The 16216-nt window shown below is 41.9% G+C and overlaps 2 protein-coding genes across 4 annotated transcripts; both read right to left on the bottom strand.

Annotated features, from left to right (window-relative positions):
* Positions 1-35: 35 nt before the first annotated feature.
* Positions 36-10054, bottom strand: gspt1 (G1 to S phase transition 1). 2 transcript variants are annotated; one of them, XM_040023124.1, is made up of 14 exons: positions 9646-10054; positions 9342-9386; positions 7776-8048; positions 7662-7695; positions 7378-7455; positions 7102-7282; positions 6829-6983; positions 6455-6595; positions 4347-4440; positions 2843-2923; positions 2524-2697; positions 1142-1231; positions 878-1046; positions 36-784 (listed from the first exon to the last, which is right to left on the bottom strand). In XM_040023124.1, exons 1-14 carry the CDS (start codon positions 9839-9841, stop codon positions 732-734), a joined length of 1764 nt encoding a protein of 587 aa, XP_039879058.1. In that variant the 5' UTR covers positions 9842-10054; the 3' UTR covers positions 36-731. The 2 variants fall into 2 exon arrangements, with proteins under 2 accessions (XP_039879058.1, XP_039879059.1); XM_040023125.1 differs by lacking the exon at positions 9342-9386.
* Positions 10055-10162: 108 nt separating this feature from the next.
* dmc1 (DNA meiotic recombinase 1) lies at positions 10163-15622 on the bottom strand. Of its 2 annotated transcripts, XM_040023128.1 has the most exons (13): positions 15021-15613; positions 14691-14735; positions 14451-14597; positions 14250-14332; positions 12656-12708; positions 12508-12549; positions 12359-12431; positions 12061-12152; positions 11913-11986; positions 11658-11772; positions 10858-10918; positions 10637-10753; positions 10163-10463 (listed from the first exon to the last, which is right to left on the bottom strand). In XM_040023128.1, the coding sequence occupies exons 1-13, from the start codon at positions 15075-15077 to the stop codon at positions 10394-10396; spliced, it is 1029 nt and encodes a 342-aa protein (XP_039879062.1). In that variant the 5' UTR covers positions 15078-15613; the 3' UTR covers positions 10163-10393. The 2 variants fall into 2 exon arrangements, with proteins under 2 accessions (XP_039879062.1, XP_039879063.1); XM_040023129.1 differs by lacking the exon at positions 10163-10463 and having other exon boundaries at positions 11639-11772; positions 15021-15622.
* Between the last annotated feature and the right edge of the window lie 594 nt (positions 15623-16216).

Here is a 16216-nt window from a genome sequence, read left to right as displayed (position 1 = left end):
CTGTAAACCTGTGGTACAAATCAGACAAATACACCTTTCAGTTACAGCTTGATCTTTTATTTTCCATTTCGATTATGTAACAGCTGTGTGGGTCTGTCCGTGTGAGTGTGTTTATCCTTGGTTCATCAGAGTAGTATGTGAGCTCAGTCCAATTAAACCATCTCATGTGGAGAGAGACCAAACTAAAGACTCTGGCACAGCAATCCTTAAAATCAAATAAAAATGTCCTCTCTGGACTCTAAATCCTGCTCTTGAGATGGGAGAAGCACTTCGCAAATGATAATTATAGACTAACTCTGCTCTTTTTGCAGGATATGAAATCATTCTGGACTTTATTTGTTTTTGTTGTTTTTTTTCCTTCCCCAAACTCAACAACACTGCATCCATCTCCATTCAAAAAACAAATGGCGCGGCCAGCAGACCGTACGGTCAGGCCTGGGAGTACAGAAAGGGGCGGGGCATGTAGCTACATTAGTGGCATAGCTGAGCTCTCAATATGAGAAAGCTGACACACTGGACTTGGTCTCTCATTTCATATGGTTCATCATAAAAACTGATTCAGTCATGTTTTCTTCATTTGACATGATTTTATTCTTCCCTCCTTTTTTGTCGTTGTTCGTCTCTTCAGCATAGTTGTGTGTAAAGAGAGAGTAGCTGTTTGGGTCGGCTCTAGCAGCATTTCTCCTCTGGGAACGAGTGGAAGAACTCCATGCATGCTGCCATTGTTGCATTTAGTCCTTTTCTGGCACCAGCTTCAGCACTTTGCCAATGGCGATTGTTTTGCCTAATAGTATCAAGAGAATTGAGGGACAAAAGGGCGATTCAAAGATGCCTGAAAACAAATCCAGCTAACTTCAAGCCTGCACGGTGTCCTTACCTTCGTCTCTCAGTGTGAATCGCCCCATCTGAGGGAAGTCTTTGAAGGTCTCTAAGCAGATGACTCCTGCTGCCCGGAGCCTGGCGATACAAACCTGGTCCTGCTTCACAAAGCGTGGTCGTGTTTTGCTTTTCTCTCCCGTCTTCTTGTCCACCAGACAGATTAAGGCCTGTGGTGAGAATTGCACAAGTTTAGCATGATTAATCAAATAATTAAAGAATGAAATAACCAAATAACTAATATGTAAGCCCAACAGTAACTTACTGTAATTTGCACTTCTTCGATGCAGGTGTGGATGTGAAGGACTGCATTGTAACCAGGACAAATGATGGATTTGTGCTCGATGATGACGATCTAAAAAAAAAAAAAAAGAACATTTCAGAGGACTTGAAAACCAGATTGTGTCTTTAGATACTTTGCTGTTAGTAGCCTGTTACAAAAGCACATCATTTGTTTTAATTTCTTGAATATAAGAAAATTAAAGAGTAAAAAACTGAAAAAAAGGCAGCCAACATCCAAAGAGCAGCGTTGATGTCCTTCAAGAAGCCTAGAGAACTATTCCTGAAGATTACTTTAAGAAATTATAAGAAAATTTGCCTTCTTCTGACTCTTTTTTTTGCCTTATATGCTGTATTTTCCATGTGTGTTTGGAGATGTTTCAATACATACAGTACAGGAAAAGCTGACAAAAGATTCAGCCCGAGAATCCCAGCTGTGCATGAAAACAGCCAAGGAATGACACAATCAACAACAAGCGGGCTTCGCAGTATTCCCAGTGTTTGTTAACTTAACTTCAACCGAGCCACGGGGGGGTCCCAAGCCCGGATAAAATGCATCTTTGATCTTTTCCAGATCAAAAATGCAGATAATCAACAACTAAAAGTGAGACCCGAGTCTCACTAGAGACTACTAAATGGGTGAATCATTTTTTGCATGTTAAGAATCTCTTGAAGCTTTGAAATTTTAGGAAACATTTGGTAAAAAAATGAACGTTTTGGACTACAGGTGGGTTTTTGCATGCTGCGTCACATATTCTCTTATAATACCAGAAAAGATCCTCTGAACCTTGTGACCCCTTAATACATCGTATACTACGATGTTTAAATGGATGTATTGCCTAAGCTTATTTTCAGACCTGAAGGTAAGCATTTCACAAAGAAAAGTACAGATTATCAACACATACGTAACTATTTGTCTGGCAAAAGTCTTACTTTATAAGCCTGTGTCTGCTCAACTTGTCCAAAGCAAGCTCCATCAGACAACTCTGCAATTAACACAGGCTTGAAAAATGTGTCTCCAAGGCTCTTATGGAGAAATGCCTCATCTTTGATAATTACTTCTGCTGGTCTGTGTAGACCTGCTGTGAACACATGATCATCAACCAGAGTGGCGACTGCTTTCTAACATAGCCAACCTGCAAAAGGATGCATTTAGTTTTGTTTTTAATATGAGACACAGCAGAGACACTGGGAGCGGATTCATTACAGGAGCCTGTGGTGAGGAGTTTATTTGCTGGCATTAAATTAAATAAATGGCATCACCTGTGGTTACCTCACCCCCCTTCATCCCCCCAACTTCTCCCCACAGTTAACGACTGTCAAAGTCAGGAGCTAGAAGCCAGCATGCAGTAATTATCCAGTCTTTACCTGCGCATCAAAGGTGCGCCCAGAGTGGCAGAGGTTGTCGGGGCTGCAGAGGATAAAACCAGGAAGGATCTCTTCCTCCTCTATGCCCTTCAGCCGCAACTTCAGGTTCTCCCCAGGACTTGCGTCGTCCGTCTCCACATCGTCACTCAGCAGGCTCAAAACCTCCACCGTGTGCTGCAACACACACATGCATACAGCTGCACGTGAAGTGAGGAAAGACTATTTCTGCATTGATGCAGAAGTATATATGACTGGCAATGAAAATGAAACTGAGTATTTGTGGTTACAGGATCCTCTTTCAATCAAGAAGAGGACTCACCCTGTTTGGCATCATGACCAGCTGCTGGGCTTTACTAATGGATCCAGATTCCAGCTTTCCAAGGATAACAGTACCCATATCCTACAAACAAGGAAACCCACAGTTAGAGGCAATATTCAAGTAAATGCACTATACTTTGCTAACCGCTAATACACCCATGTGTCCAAATAACATCTGCCATATAGATGCTTTTACACTGGTGGAATGTCATATCAAATATGGTCAAAGTTTCTTTGCTGTTTGCAAATAATCCCTGTGAGCACAGGAGCTCCGCCCCCCTTCTGTCCAAATCTCCTGTTTACGAGGAGCAGCCAATCACAGGAAAGTTGGCTTAAAGGGAAGGTGGGTGAACTGAAGGAATGCACCATAGCTCAGAACAAGATTATAATAAGGATTATCTTGAACTTTGAATCATGCAAAGCTACTCTAGTAGAGTCCAAAAATAAAACTATACAGTTCAAATATATAAGTTCACTTTAAACAGTCAGTAAATCCATTCTGACTGTGGTGGGTGTGGCTCAGGAGGTAGAGTGGAAGGTCAGAGGACTGTTTCTCCAGCGACTCAAGTCTGCATGTCAGACTATGGTTGGGGAAAGATACTGGGCCCCGAGTTACCCCCGACACATGTGTGAGTGCAGGAATGTTAAACAAACCCTTAGGTACAAACAAAAGTGCTATATAAATGTGTAAGTGCCAGTCCATATCCCATTTACTTTAGTCTTAAATACTGCATTTCCTCATACTTTCAATAAGCACATAGTTCTAATGCAAGCCTTAGAAAAACATGGACTCTTGGAAGAAGCAGCTTGCTGTATAAGATATGATACTTTTCTTTTGGCAGTAAAAAATGAAATAATGATCATGACTGTGAGCTTTCAGACACCACCAAAATAATGCACAGTGTTTTCTCCACAGCTGAAAGGTTGCTGTATCAAAGTCCTGGCAGTCTCGGTGACCATTAGTATGCAGCATCCAGTTGACTGAACCATAATCCCATTACATCAGGAGAACATCAATTGAGGCTACTTAGTCATACAACTGCTACATAAGGCTCTTATGCAATCGCTGGGATAGAAAGACAACAGGATAAAGACAGATGATGACATATGAAGAAAGGAGGAAGAGCCGATGGTCAATTTTTGTTTCAAAATAATTCAATTCCAACAACGCTTACAGTGTGTGATGAACTGCTTCCAACATCTAAACCAAGCTGAGCGCCAAGGAGCTCAATTATCTCAAAGAGGAATGGCTGTGCGGAGGCCACAGTGTGTGTGTGTGTGGCTCATTGTGTGACTGTCTGTGTGTTCTGGGAAAAAAACTCAAGAGGAAGCAAAATGACAAACTGACAAGAGAGCGAAAAAGGATTTTGGCAAAGTGAGCACGAACCAAAAGAAATTTTACACCCACTCATCCTCTGAGAGCGGAGCTGTGCAGAACACAAGCTGCCAATGGTTTTGGTTTTCTTCTTACAGGAAATGAGGATCAAAAGCTTCCAGTTGCTCACCTTGTATTTGTCTACGATAGGTAGTCTGACAGGCCCGTCACTTGATCTGGTGAAGTTTGGCAAACTGTCCAGGTGGGCAATAAATGGCAGACCCCTGTTAGAAAAAGAAATAAGCAAAACAAAAGTAAACAGTAAAGGTTTTTATTGTAGTCAGCATTTGGTCGAAAGATTGCTTCACACAAATCAATGCACAAAAAAAACAAACAACACTACAGAAAACAGAACAAATCTGTGCAGTCTTATTTCTCTATGACTTATGAGTTCTGTAAAGCAAAAAGTCAAAGAAACACCGCACACACCGGCTTCCTTCATTATAAATGCTGGAAATATTTAAATCAGCATGTGTAAACAAGCCTTACCTCCATCTTTTCATTATTACCCACCATTTATGCATACTGTTACAATTACAGATGCTCAAACACAGCCAAAGCTAGCATATAAATGTGACTCTAATGCTCCGGCTTCAGACCTTTTTTTCCACTTTTTTCCGATTTGCATATTATGAAGTGTGTATGTAGAAAGCAACACATTTGAAATGTTCCCCAATTTATCGCAGTTAACTGCCACGTTATCAAAAACACATTGCATCCAACTTGACCGCCCATTCAGTGGCAAACTGATAGCAGACGTTTTATCGCCGTCTTGAAGCGCCGGTCTCTTTAAAGATGGCAGCTGAACACAGGTGGTTGCAAACCTGGTCCCTGTCTTTGAAGCAACCATTTCAAAGGCAACAACATCCCAGATTCACTGCACACTTTTGTAATAATGTTGTTTATGCTGCAGTGCCCAACCTCTGTAGAGGGCCAAATGGAGAAGAAATTTAAATGGAGAGGTTATGAAGCGCTAACGCAGCGTGCTTCAAAGAGTTCATTAACTAAGTGGCTGCCTCAAGGCCTAGGGTAAAATACATAAGTCTGATTTTAAACTACTTTGACAGATTACAACAGAGAACTGTGGAGTTTGAACTCAGCATAATAGATCACCTCCTTTAATTCAAACAAATTGTCTCTTTGGCCTCAGAATTTTGATCCTCTGATTCTCCCAAAGTCACCAGAGGCTGAAGGAGTGTGAGCTGAACACTACATATTGATTCTTTCTTCACACATAATTATCAACTTATGCAGCAAAGCAACTATCCTATCACCCCAGCTAAGCTTTAACATGGCCATTATGGTCACTGTGTACTTCAGAATCACTGTTATTATTGTTATTCATAGATTATTATACTGTAAGAGATGATTAAGGCAGTGACCAGTTGGATGACGGGGACTAATTAGTATTTTTATGTGCTTAAAGTCAGTAAGGTCGACACAGTGTTGTGGTTTTTTTGGTACTGACCCTTCTCTCTGGTGAGGTCTCACTTTATCTTATAAAGGTTCAAGCCTGGTGATGCCGTTCAGAGCACAATGACCTAACTGTGTTCTGTTTGTCTTGTGTTCTCGCGCTGTGAAGGCTTTCAAGGACAGCCTGTCTGCTTGTTGACAGTGCAGGACGTCACCATGTGTCTTTACATCCAGAGGGGTATAATGAAAACTCTCTACTCTACACAGTAATATAATAATATAACCTGAAGTGTTGACAGAACACCTAGTGCCCCTCTAGTTGTTGCTCATCATAATCATTCATATGGTCAGCACCATAATTACAAAGAATCAAAGAATCCTCCTCACTCGACAGCTCATTTATTCATTTTTTTAATTCACTCACATATTTAAATTAGTACCTTTAACTTTATTTTTTCTTAAAAAGCCACGTGTTTAAATATTCATTCTTTCTTTCTTCCCCTTTTATCACTCCAAACATAACATTTATTCACAGGTTTTGTGTCAGCTACTAATCTGCATATCTGTGTAATCTATCCCTTTGTTGTCTTTCTCTTTGATTTGTCTTCCTGCAAAGCACTTAGCGTGCAGTTTAAATAAACTCTCGCACGCAAATAATAGGCCGAGCCGGGCACTCATCATTTTGTACTCGTCATAGAGCAGGAAATACAGACTGCAAGAACTATATCTGAATTCGCTGAAATATAAATAAGCGTGACATACTCAGAAAGAGCTCACGCGTTCAACGCCTGATGACTTCAGGGGCCGTTCAGAGAGCTGACTTACGTGTACCAGGGGCATTCGGGTACAGGGTCCTTGAGGTTGGCACCTGTGAGTCCAGAGCAAGGCATAAAGTGGATGTCCTTCTTAGGGTTGAAGCCCACCTTCTTTAGAAATGGCACCAGCTTCTCCTTACACTCCTCATACCTGCGAGAAGAAAACAAAAAAATTATTAAAATATTTGTTTAACATTGTGTTTGACATAAATATCACACTGGAATCATTAATGAACAAATAAAATCAGTCATTTAACCACAACTGGTGATGCTTTAAAGCCCAAAATCACTACTAACACTTTCCTGGAGATACTGCATGTTTTTCTTTTTTAAATAAAGTCCGAAATAAACATTAAAATCCCCAAATTATCCATTTTAAATCACCTTTCTAGGCTCCAGTTGACAGTGGGGTCATCCATCTTGTTGATGAGGACAATGAGATGTTTAACTCCTGCCGTTTTAGCCAGCATGGCATGCTCCCGCGTCTGCCCACCCTTTTCGAATCCCGTCTCAAACTCGCCCTTTCTTGCCGAAATCACCTGGCAAAAACCAATAAGGCAAGAGAGAAATATTTAGAGAGCGCCTTTTATATTAAATCAACCCGTGAAAGAACCGGGTGATATGTTTCTGAGGTTCAGGGATACAGATCCGTCTCACCAGGACTGCCAGGTCAGCTTGTGACGCCCCACCGATCATGTTGGGGACAAAGCTCTTGTGTCCGGGGGCATCGAGGATGGTGAAGTGTTTTTTCTCCGTCTCGAAGTAAGCTCTTCCAACCTCGACTGTCTTCCCTTTGTCTCTCTCCTCCTGATTTGTATCCAGAGCCCACGACAGGTACCTGCAACAACCGCGCTCGTGCATTCATTTATGTTTTACAAAAAGGTGCGTACGGCACAAAGAAGGTAAATGCCGTCAAAACACGACGCCCCTCACCATGTCTCCCTGTTTTTTTCTTTCGCTTCTCTTTCATATTTCTCCAGGGTTCGTTTGTCCACCATTCCAGTTAAGTACCTTTCAATGAGGGCACAAAGGGAGGAAACGTTAACAAAACGTGCAGCCCAGTGCACGTCCGAGACAGCCACAGGCTTCGGCTGTTGTAACAGATGATTCAACTCTGTGTTTTTATTCTCCTGTATCGCTAGTTGAGCTAAAAACAACTCCATAAAGAAACGAATCAAAAACAACACAAAACATTTAAAAATAAATGGATCACTCACATGATCTGTCCTCCGATCGTCGATTTCCCGGCATCTGGCAAGTACAAACAATTTTTTAGTGAACATAACTTTGCATAAACAGCCTTAGATGAAACACAACCGAATGCAACGCACCAACATGACCAATGAAGACCACGTTAACGTGTTCTTTCTTAGGAGCGTCTGGTGGCGCCGGAGCCACTTTGGGCAGTGGCATCTCCTCCTCTTCCTCCTCCATCATCTCCTCGTCCTCTTTCCCTGCTGCGCCTCCCTCCTCCGCGCAGGTCCCCCCAGACCCCAGATCCTCCTGTCCGCCACCTCCTTCGTCTCCCCCGGGCTCCTCCTTCTGCTCCCACGTCTCTTCCTCTGTGGGCATGTCTGCCTCTGTGCTTCCATTCTCCACTGGAGCTGGAAGCACACATTTTGTACATTTCTAGTTATCTAACTCTGCTGTAATAACCGGCATCGCACCGACAACTTGGGGGCTGCTTTTCATTTGCTGGGAGGAATAAAATCAAAAGTGACAACTGACTTATTGCAGATCCTGGACTTCAGTCAAGCTGATGTACATCTTGCCAGATCTTTTAGCAAACTTAAATCTTTTCAAGCACATTTGCACAAAGATTTCAATCAAACAACTTCAAAGACAGGCCTCACCCCCATTTATCTACATCTCCTGCATAGTCTATTGCTTTAATCCAGCATGCTGTGTAATATGTGCTGCAAGACTTCGTAAATAACCTAAAAAGCACCCTATTGCTACATATCCGTGGTCTGCCCACTTTATAAAGACAAAATCAATGCGATGTTCTGCAACGCAAGCGCGTCAAAAATAAATAAATCAGGAGCAAGAGGACGCTGAAAATGTGCTGTGCCTTGCAGAAGAAGAAGCATCTTCCCTTGGCAACACACAAATAAGCCTCCAATTTCCGTCACTATGAAATTATGCGGCCTAGCAGTTGAGTACAATGTCTATTTTCTTCTCCACGCCCTTCATTTATAATCAGCTGACTTTGTAGGCTGTCTCGTCAAGCTGTACTTATATTTTGAGACATGTTCGGGGACATCTGAAGGAACAAATGTTGCAGCAACCATCTCCATGAATGTGTCTGCAGGCAATGGGACTAAGGGAGGTGACTGCAGAGCTCGCTCACTTATCTGTCCTTATGTACACTACACGGTCATCTGGTTTTGTGTCCCTGCCTCAGCCACTCTTTGAAAAGCAAAAATGAGTTCCCCATAACTCAAGCAGAGGTGTATGACATCCGGGCAAGAGGCCAAATATGAGGGAAATAAAGCCTCACCAGAACAAAGTTAATATGTTCCTGGTGTAACCAAACACAGTGCACTGACACAGAGCAGGCCGGGGCCTTGGACGGGCAGCTCTTGACACATACGAATCACGGCATGTGCCAGTAGGAGATCTATTTTGGGCAGGAGCGAGTGAGGTTGCACCACATTCTACCTAGGCCCATGCACGTGGGTTTCTACCAATGACAGAAAACCAAATATGGCTCAGTAACTACTTACAAGTAGTGAGCATCCAAGCTTTAAAAACTGCATGAGGTCTGGTGTGACACTTATAACGTGGATGTTAAATCTTGCACACCTGAGCCTGTATCTACCCCCTGAAGCCTGAGCTAGAGCTGTAACTTAACCAAGTGAACATGCAGTGCACTGGAGTACACTGTGGATGCGTACCGACTGTTTCTGACACCTCCATACTGGCAGCTGGATCAGGGGTACCTTAAAGATAAGAAAACAAAAAATACTTTCGTAACTACTCATTAGAAAAGATTGCCCGCGGCTCACATATTCGTTACTACTACGTCATGAATCAGCTATTGCACCACAGCCGCACTTGTGCCGACTTGTTGATGAGTTAGAGGGTATGCTGTGCTGTTCAGCACAGCGAGTTACACACAGGAAGGCTAACTTAGCTGGACTAGCAAGCAAGCTAGCAAGTTAAGCTAACTTCCAGCCAGCTGTCTGGAATTTAACCTACCATCTGAAGCCGGCATTTCCACAGCGCTGGCTTGAAGGAAGCTTGGTACAAACACCGGGGCGTTAACGTTGGGGACAAACGGCTTGGCGTTGACGTTAAGGGCGGCGAAGGCGGTTGGGAGTCCCGCCGCGGCAGCAGGGGCCTCGGCATCCTCTTCCAGCTCCCACGAATCCGGGGCTGTGTCTCTCGTGTCCATCGCTGCTTTTTCCAGAGTTGACAGGCTTCCCACCACCGGGCAAGGCGAATGATTTTTGTGGTTCCGTTTATACGGGTTTAGTTGCTGGTGTGTTTTAGACTCTTAGCAGCACGCTCGGTGAAGTTCCCATTGCTTTGTTAAGCCTTGCCTTGACAAGCATATGGATCCCGTAGCTGACGAGAAGTGGTGCACGGCAGCTGCACGTCCCTCGCACACCGCCAGAGGGCAGCACCGGACACCTGCAAACCCGCTAAGTATACAGTCAGGGTACAATTAGTCTTGCAACCCCCCCGCAATGAAACCCAAGTATGAAACATCAGAAAAGGGATTTTTATTCTTTATTAATTTCATAACAATCTCTCAAACAGAAACAACACCACCACCAAATAGTACAATACTATATGTCAGACTTTAATCTTTAACAAATTACACAAGGTTAATGAAGCTATTAATAAATAAATAAATAATATAACTAACAAGTTGACGGGTTAGCAAGGAACAGTGTTAACATGCAAGTCTCATCTTTTCCTTTTATTATACTTCAATTATACTTCAATCTTTGGCATCAGTAACTCCTCCAGCAGAGATGGCAAAGGTTGCCTCATTCTCAGGCATATCAGGACTGGAAGCAAACACGAAGAGACAGATGAGTGTAGAACATTTATCTAAGACTTTTCACGCTTTGCTCACGTTCACATCTTTGTCACTACAGTGTCACATCATGTCTTATACTTGATCCAAGTCATTAATAATTAAACTGATCACTATGAAAATTGCCCTTGAACTGCTAAATACCTGTCAAATATCTTGGCGATTCTCATCTCCCCACGCCCCTTCCTCAAGCTGATGCGTGTGGTGGAAGCGTGGGCCAGGATGTGCCCACCAATTGGCTTCTTGGGATCAGCTTGAAACCTGAAATGGGTGAGAAACTTAAGAACATCTCAGCAGTGTTTCACACGGCGTTTGTATCAGAAAACCTCCTATTTGTAAGCATGAGGGAATCTGCGCTATCTTACGTCATTCCAGCTCCAGGATCAGCTGTCATTTGGTTGGTAATAAACACAGCTACGTTGTACTCTGACAAAAACATAGATCAGAGTCAGTGAAGTTTGAACGTAAGCATCGGTTTAAGAATCGCAATCACCCACAGAGATAGTTGAAGGTTTGTAAATAGTTGCTGTCTCATTTATGAATGCAAACAGACTGCAATCAGTCTGAATGAGGCATTGTCAATGAACACAGACTCAGCTGGTTGTATTCTAGTTACATTCTTATAGACCAAGAAAGCTGCTGAGCTCAAAAGTGAAAGATCAATGTAATATTCTCTTAAGCAGCTCATGAGTTGTTAAGCGTGCATCATGGGGTGCCTGGTAACTCCCACCTCTAGGACCTAGCTTCCAGGTTGGAAAAACGAAGCCAAAGTGGAAGTGCTTTAAACCTACAGTCTATATAAGGTCACCAGATGGTGAGAGTTGTAGGTGCAAAAAAACTTCTGGTCCTCATCTGTCAAAATGGAAGATTTTTTGTGGCTAAGGAGTTACAAATCACAAGTCATTGGCCCAATTAGCGCACTGTTTCACAGTCAGTTCACAGTCAGTAGAAACACTCATCTCGAAGCTTTAAAAACATTCTGTCTCCATGTTGATGATTGTTTATCCGACATTCCTTATACATAAAAGTTACTATATGAGGAAAATGATCAGGGTGCTATTTCCAGTCAACCACCAGCAACTTCTGTTTCCAACAGTTCGTGTAAAAGATAAGGTGTTAATGGCATAAATATTTACACACAAATACCGAGAATCCTGATTCAGACCTTCAGAGATTTTCTGCAGCCTTGAAAGCATCTGGGCCAGTTTCTGCTGCCGCTCAGCGAGCTCCCCTCTGCCAGAGAAGTCCACTCTGAACAGAGCCATGATGGAGTCGATAATCTACCAATGACGAGCACACAAGCAGAGTGAAAGGCCAGAGAAACAGGGAAACCCGGTTTCTAGGTGCTGTTCTCCACCTTGATTAGATTTACAGAGTTGATGACTAAAACCAATATCAGAAGAAAAGTTCTCTTGCTTACCAACAGCTTGAACACGCCTCCTTCTTCATGAAATTTGGCTGCTACAAAGTCCAACAGCTCCATCTGGTGTTCACCTGCAGAGTTTTCAGTTCTTTATAAAATGCTCTAAAAAAAGTCAGTCTAAATCAACTGTAATGCATGTTCGTACTAGTGTAGGCTCGGGCGTAAAGCACGTTGTCCAGCACGGCATCATGGTCCACGTTAAACCTGTCAGCGATGTCTCTCAGTCTGTCCGGGCGACTCAAATCAGACAAGTACAAGTCAAGGAAAATAGGAGGCAGATTACCATCAGCGTTACATGGCAGCGTTACATGGCAGCGTTACATGGCAGCGTTACATGGCAGCGTTACATGGCAGCGTTACATGGCAGCGTTACATGGCAGCGTTACATGGCAGCGTTTCAGCTGACGATATATATATTTGTGCCATGCTCATTCCAAGGATACAAGGTGTTCTCCGTGTCAATGAAGATTACTTTTCCGCCCGAGTATCCATCCTCGCCCGGCAACTGAGCAGTGACTGAATGACAAAGAACGCGTTTTAAACTACTCTGTATCAGGAAGCTAAAAACCAACAAAAAAGATTCTTTACTCACCACAGAGCGTGTGAGACAGCTGGGTTTTTCCTGTGCGAAACTCTGGAAGAAGACATACTGAGAGTAAATTCATGAATTTGAAATGTATTCATGAATTTAGATGAGAAATCATCAGAGAGGAACGCATTACAGGGGGGTGTCTGCTCACCTCCAAAGGCCTCTGTGATCGCCATACTCTCTACACCTCCACCCAGCAATTTACTGCAGAGACACAGTTCACATACATGTAAAATCATCGGTTTAATCAATACTAACGCTGCTGTTGATAAATCTCAAAAACCTCCTATATCCTCCATGTTACTGCCAATTTATCTATTAATATGCTAAAGCTATGAAGCAAAGAAGAAAGTCTAGTGTGATTACTGCGTGCACAAAGTTCAGTGAAAAATAACCCTGAGATTCACAACTGTGTGTATTTTATTGAACTACAAGCATTCTGAGCCAGCAGACGACCGCTCGCTACCTGTTATCTGCGTGAACTGCGGGGAAGTTGAAAAAAACAAACAAACAAAACTGGATAATTTATGACTGAAGGAACTGAAACAGTGCCTGAGGAGGAAGCCAGAAAGTGCACAGCTTTTAAAAAGAGTCAGCTGAGAAGGGACAATGGTTAATAACAAAAGGGAGGTTTCGGGTTAAACAAATAAACAAAGTGATGAACTTTATCTCCCCTGAGACAAGAAGTCTTCTAGGGTAAGAAAAGGAAACGTTTCGACATAAAAGATTATACAAAACAAACAGAACAACCTAACGGAAGAAAATGTGCAGTCTGAATGTGTGCTCTGAACACAGACCACACAAAAGGAAGAAGAGTGAGGATCTGAGGAGTATCTGATCTGTCAGCTCAACAATGTCAATGACTTTTTTGTTTAAATAGCACAACTGATTATACTTAAACTCAGTCTGATGAACACGGGAGACAAAAACATAAAAACCTATGTAGGTTTTAAGGCAGTGAAAACAAAATAAAAGCTCAATTACAACAAAAGCTCAATTAAACTTTACAAAGAACACACATGCACCGCTAATTAATGTAACAAAAACATTTTGAGGGTTTTTTTTTAATGTCGGCACAGATGCATATGACCTCTGGTCAGCAGGCAGCTTGTTCCAAAGAACAGGACCACAGTAACCAAAGCAACCTCAGCACAGTGAGAGGTTTGACCGGGTTATAAACAATTAGTAAGTCAAAGACACATTGGAGGGGTCAAGCAACAGAGAGGCTTATGAACTAGCACTGAAAGCCAATGAAGTGACTTCATTTTCACATCTATAAGAACTGATTCGTCCTACTGATGACCTGGAGACTCCTGCAAATTGAGCGTTACAATAATTCAACCTGCTTGCTTGCTAACCTAAAAGCATGGATCAATTTCTCACCAATCTTAAGTTTTAATATTTTCTGAATATGATTATCAAATCTAAGCTCATTCGCCAAAATAATTTCAAGGTTCCTGACTTGAGACAGGGATGATAAATATGAGCAAATTTTCTGTCTCTGACTTTTTGGACTAATACCAAAAACAAAGACGTTTGTTTACATTTTTTGTGACCTTCTAGCCTTCATCCAAGTGGTGAGAATTTATGCATTAAGATAGTTTGAGGGAGTTCTTAATTAAGGTATGGATGAATTCAGGTGAGAAAATACTGATGAATGCTGGACTTGCGTGTAAAATGAAAACAGGGTACACAAGGTTTTGTCCACTGTTTGTGAATGAGGCCCAATATGAGGAAAACTTAACTCAAACTCTTGGCTCCCAGTTGTGACGTGGAACACCTGCTTCCTCCTTGCGCTGTATTCAAAAGCCGTCTGGAAACCGACATTCTACAACATAAAGAGAATCAACTATAACACAAATCGTCTTTTCAGTCACGTTTTGATCCCACTACAGACATAAACAGGACAGAGCAGATATTTAAGGATTCAAAACGCAGTGTCTTACCAGCAATTTTCCAGCAGCTTCCTTGATTTTTTCCACTTTTGCTTCTGACAGGCCCTTGATGTTACACAGAGCTTTGCGGGTAGTCATCTGGATCCCCTTAACAGTGCAGATGCCCACTAACTTCAGCTTTTTGATGTCTGCCATGTTCTGTGATCACACGGCAGGAGGGTCAGATTGATGCTCACACACTCAAATTGCTTTTTGTTAGATGAGTGATTTTGAGCTCAGCTGTTTACTCACTATCCCATGTTTCTGCAGGAGATCAATGTCTTGGAAGAAAGACTCCTGTGAGGTTCAGAGGAAAAATCTATATGAGCTAACTGATCAAGAGTAAATATAACTTTAAAAAGCCTGCAGATTATAGCTTTTCATAATGTTTTAATCTACTCTTCTGTATTATCTTTATACAATATTTGTAACCAAAATATAATATAGCTTAAACTTTAAGTTATTTAAACATTGTTTTTTTTTTATCTTAAGGCAAATCTTCATTTAACATATTTTTTTCCTCTTTAAAGAGGGACACTATAGTATTAACACGCACTGAATAAAATAATACTCAAATCTTACCTCATCATCCTGGAAACTAGAATCATCTTCAACAACTTGATCCTCTGCAACTTTCATTTTTAATGCAGAATGAGGTCAGAATTAAAGATGAAAGGTATTTTGATTACTCAGCTAAGATATTTAGCCAGTCTAAAATCAAGCTAACTCTTTGCTAACCATACACCGCTCTTTCAAGGCAAACAAACAAACAAACAAAGAAAAACAGGTTAAACTACAAAACAAGACTGTCAGATTATCGTATGATTATTAGCTATCGGACGCCAACTACAGTACGCTCATGGACGAAAAACAAATATAGTGTCTAAAGTTTAAAAGATAGCTTTTTTGTGTTCATGACAAAACTGGCCTTTTGTCACCGGCGGGAATTTCTGACTCTTCAGGTGCAAGCGGAAATTTCTATTTTGACCAGTTAAATGAACGTGACCAAACAATAGTTAGTATTAATGTTGCATTTACGTGTTCCCAATTACATCATCGGAAGTTAAGGCTTTAAACGAATATCCCCATAAAATATTTGAAGGAGTTTTGTCTCTCGAAATCTTTGGAACAAAGTATTTGGATCTTAATCCTTTGGAAACGACACGTGAATGCAGCATTGTAAATGGCCTGTATTTGTATAGCGCTTTTACTAGTCCCCTCTAGGGACCCCAAAGCGCTTTACACACCCAGTCATCCACCCATTCACTCTCACATTCACACACTGGTGGAGGCAAGCTACAGTTGTAGCCACAGCTGCCCTGGGGCAGACTGACAGAAGCGAGGCTGCCTTATCGCGCCATCGGCCCTTCTGGCCAACACCAGTAGGCGGTAGGTGAAGTGTCTTGCCCAAGGACACAACGACCGAGACTGTCCGAGCCGGGGCTCGAACCGGCAACCTTCCGATTACAAGGCGAACTCCTGAGCCACGATCGCCCCCGAAAGTAGCATTGTCCTAAATACTACTTTCTAAACTTAATTTCTAATCATTTGTATACAATAAAAACATTTTTCTATGACAATGGAACTTTTTATCTGAAGACAAGTTACTGATTGTCAGAATCAGTATTGTTAGATGGTTCTTACAAGCTAAAATATCTCATGTAAATAATAACCAATATCAAGACTTTATGATCAAAATGTGGTGAAATAAATACAGACTCTATGATGATTACGAAAATGACGATAATTTCAACAATACCTCTTGTTGATTATTTAAT

Source organism: Simochromis diagramma, unplaced genomic scaffold, assembly GCF_900408965.1.
Source record: "Simochromis diagramma unplaced genomic scaffold, fSimDia1.1 OVJJ01000208.1, whole genome shotgun sequence".
Classification (NCBI taxonomy): domain Eukaryota; kingdom Metazoa; phylum Chordata; class Actinopteri; order Cichliformes; family Cichlidae; genus Simochromis; species Simochromis diagramma.
This window is presented reverse-complemented; position numbering and strand designations above follow the sequence as displayed.

Excerpts from the sequence above, each read along its gene's own strand:
- gspt1 (XM_040023124.1), bottom strand. The coding sequence starts at position 9,841 with ATGGACACGAGAGACACAGCCCCGGATTCGTGGGAGCTGGAAGAGGAT. Across the intron at positions 7,696-7,775 it reads GGTCTTCATTGGTCATGTTG|ATGCCGGGAAATCGACGATC; the intron begins GTGCGTTGCATT and ends TGTACTTGCCAG. Across the intron at positions 7,283-7,377 it reads GAAAAAAACAGGGAGACATG|GTACCTGTCGTGGGCTCTGG; the intron begins GTGAGGGGCGTC and ends CGGTTGTTGCAG.
- dmc1 (XM_040023128.1), bottom strand. The coding sequence starts at position 15,077 with ATGAAAGTTGCAGAGGATCAAGTTGTTGAAGATGATTCTAGTTTCCAG. Across the intron at positions 14,736-15,020 it reads CTAGTTTCCAGGATGATGAG|GAGTCTTTCTTCCAAGACAT; the intron begins GTAAGATTTGAG and ends TGAACCTCACAG. Across the intron at positions 11,987-12,060 it reads TTACGCCCGAGCCTACACTA|GTGAACACCAGATGGAGCTG; the intron begins GTACGAACATGC and ends AAAACTCTGCAG.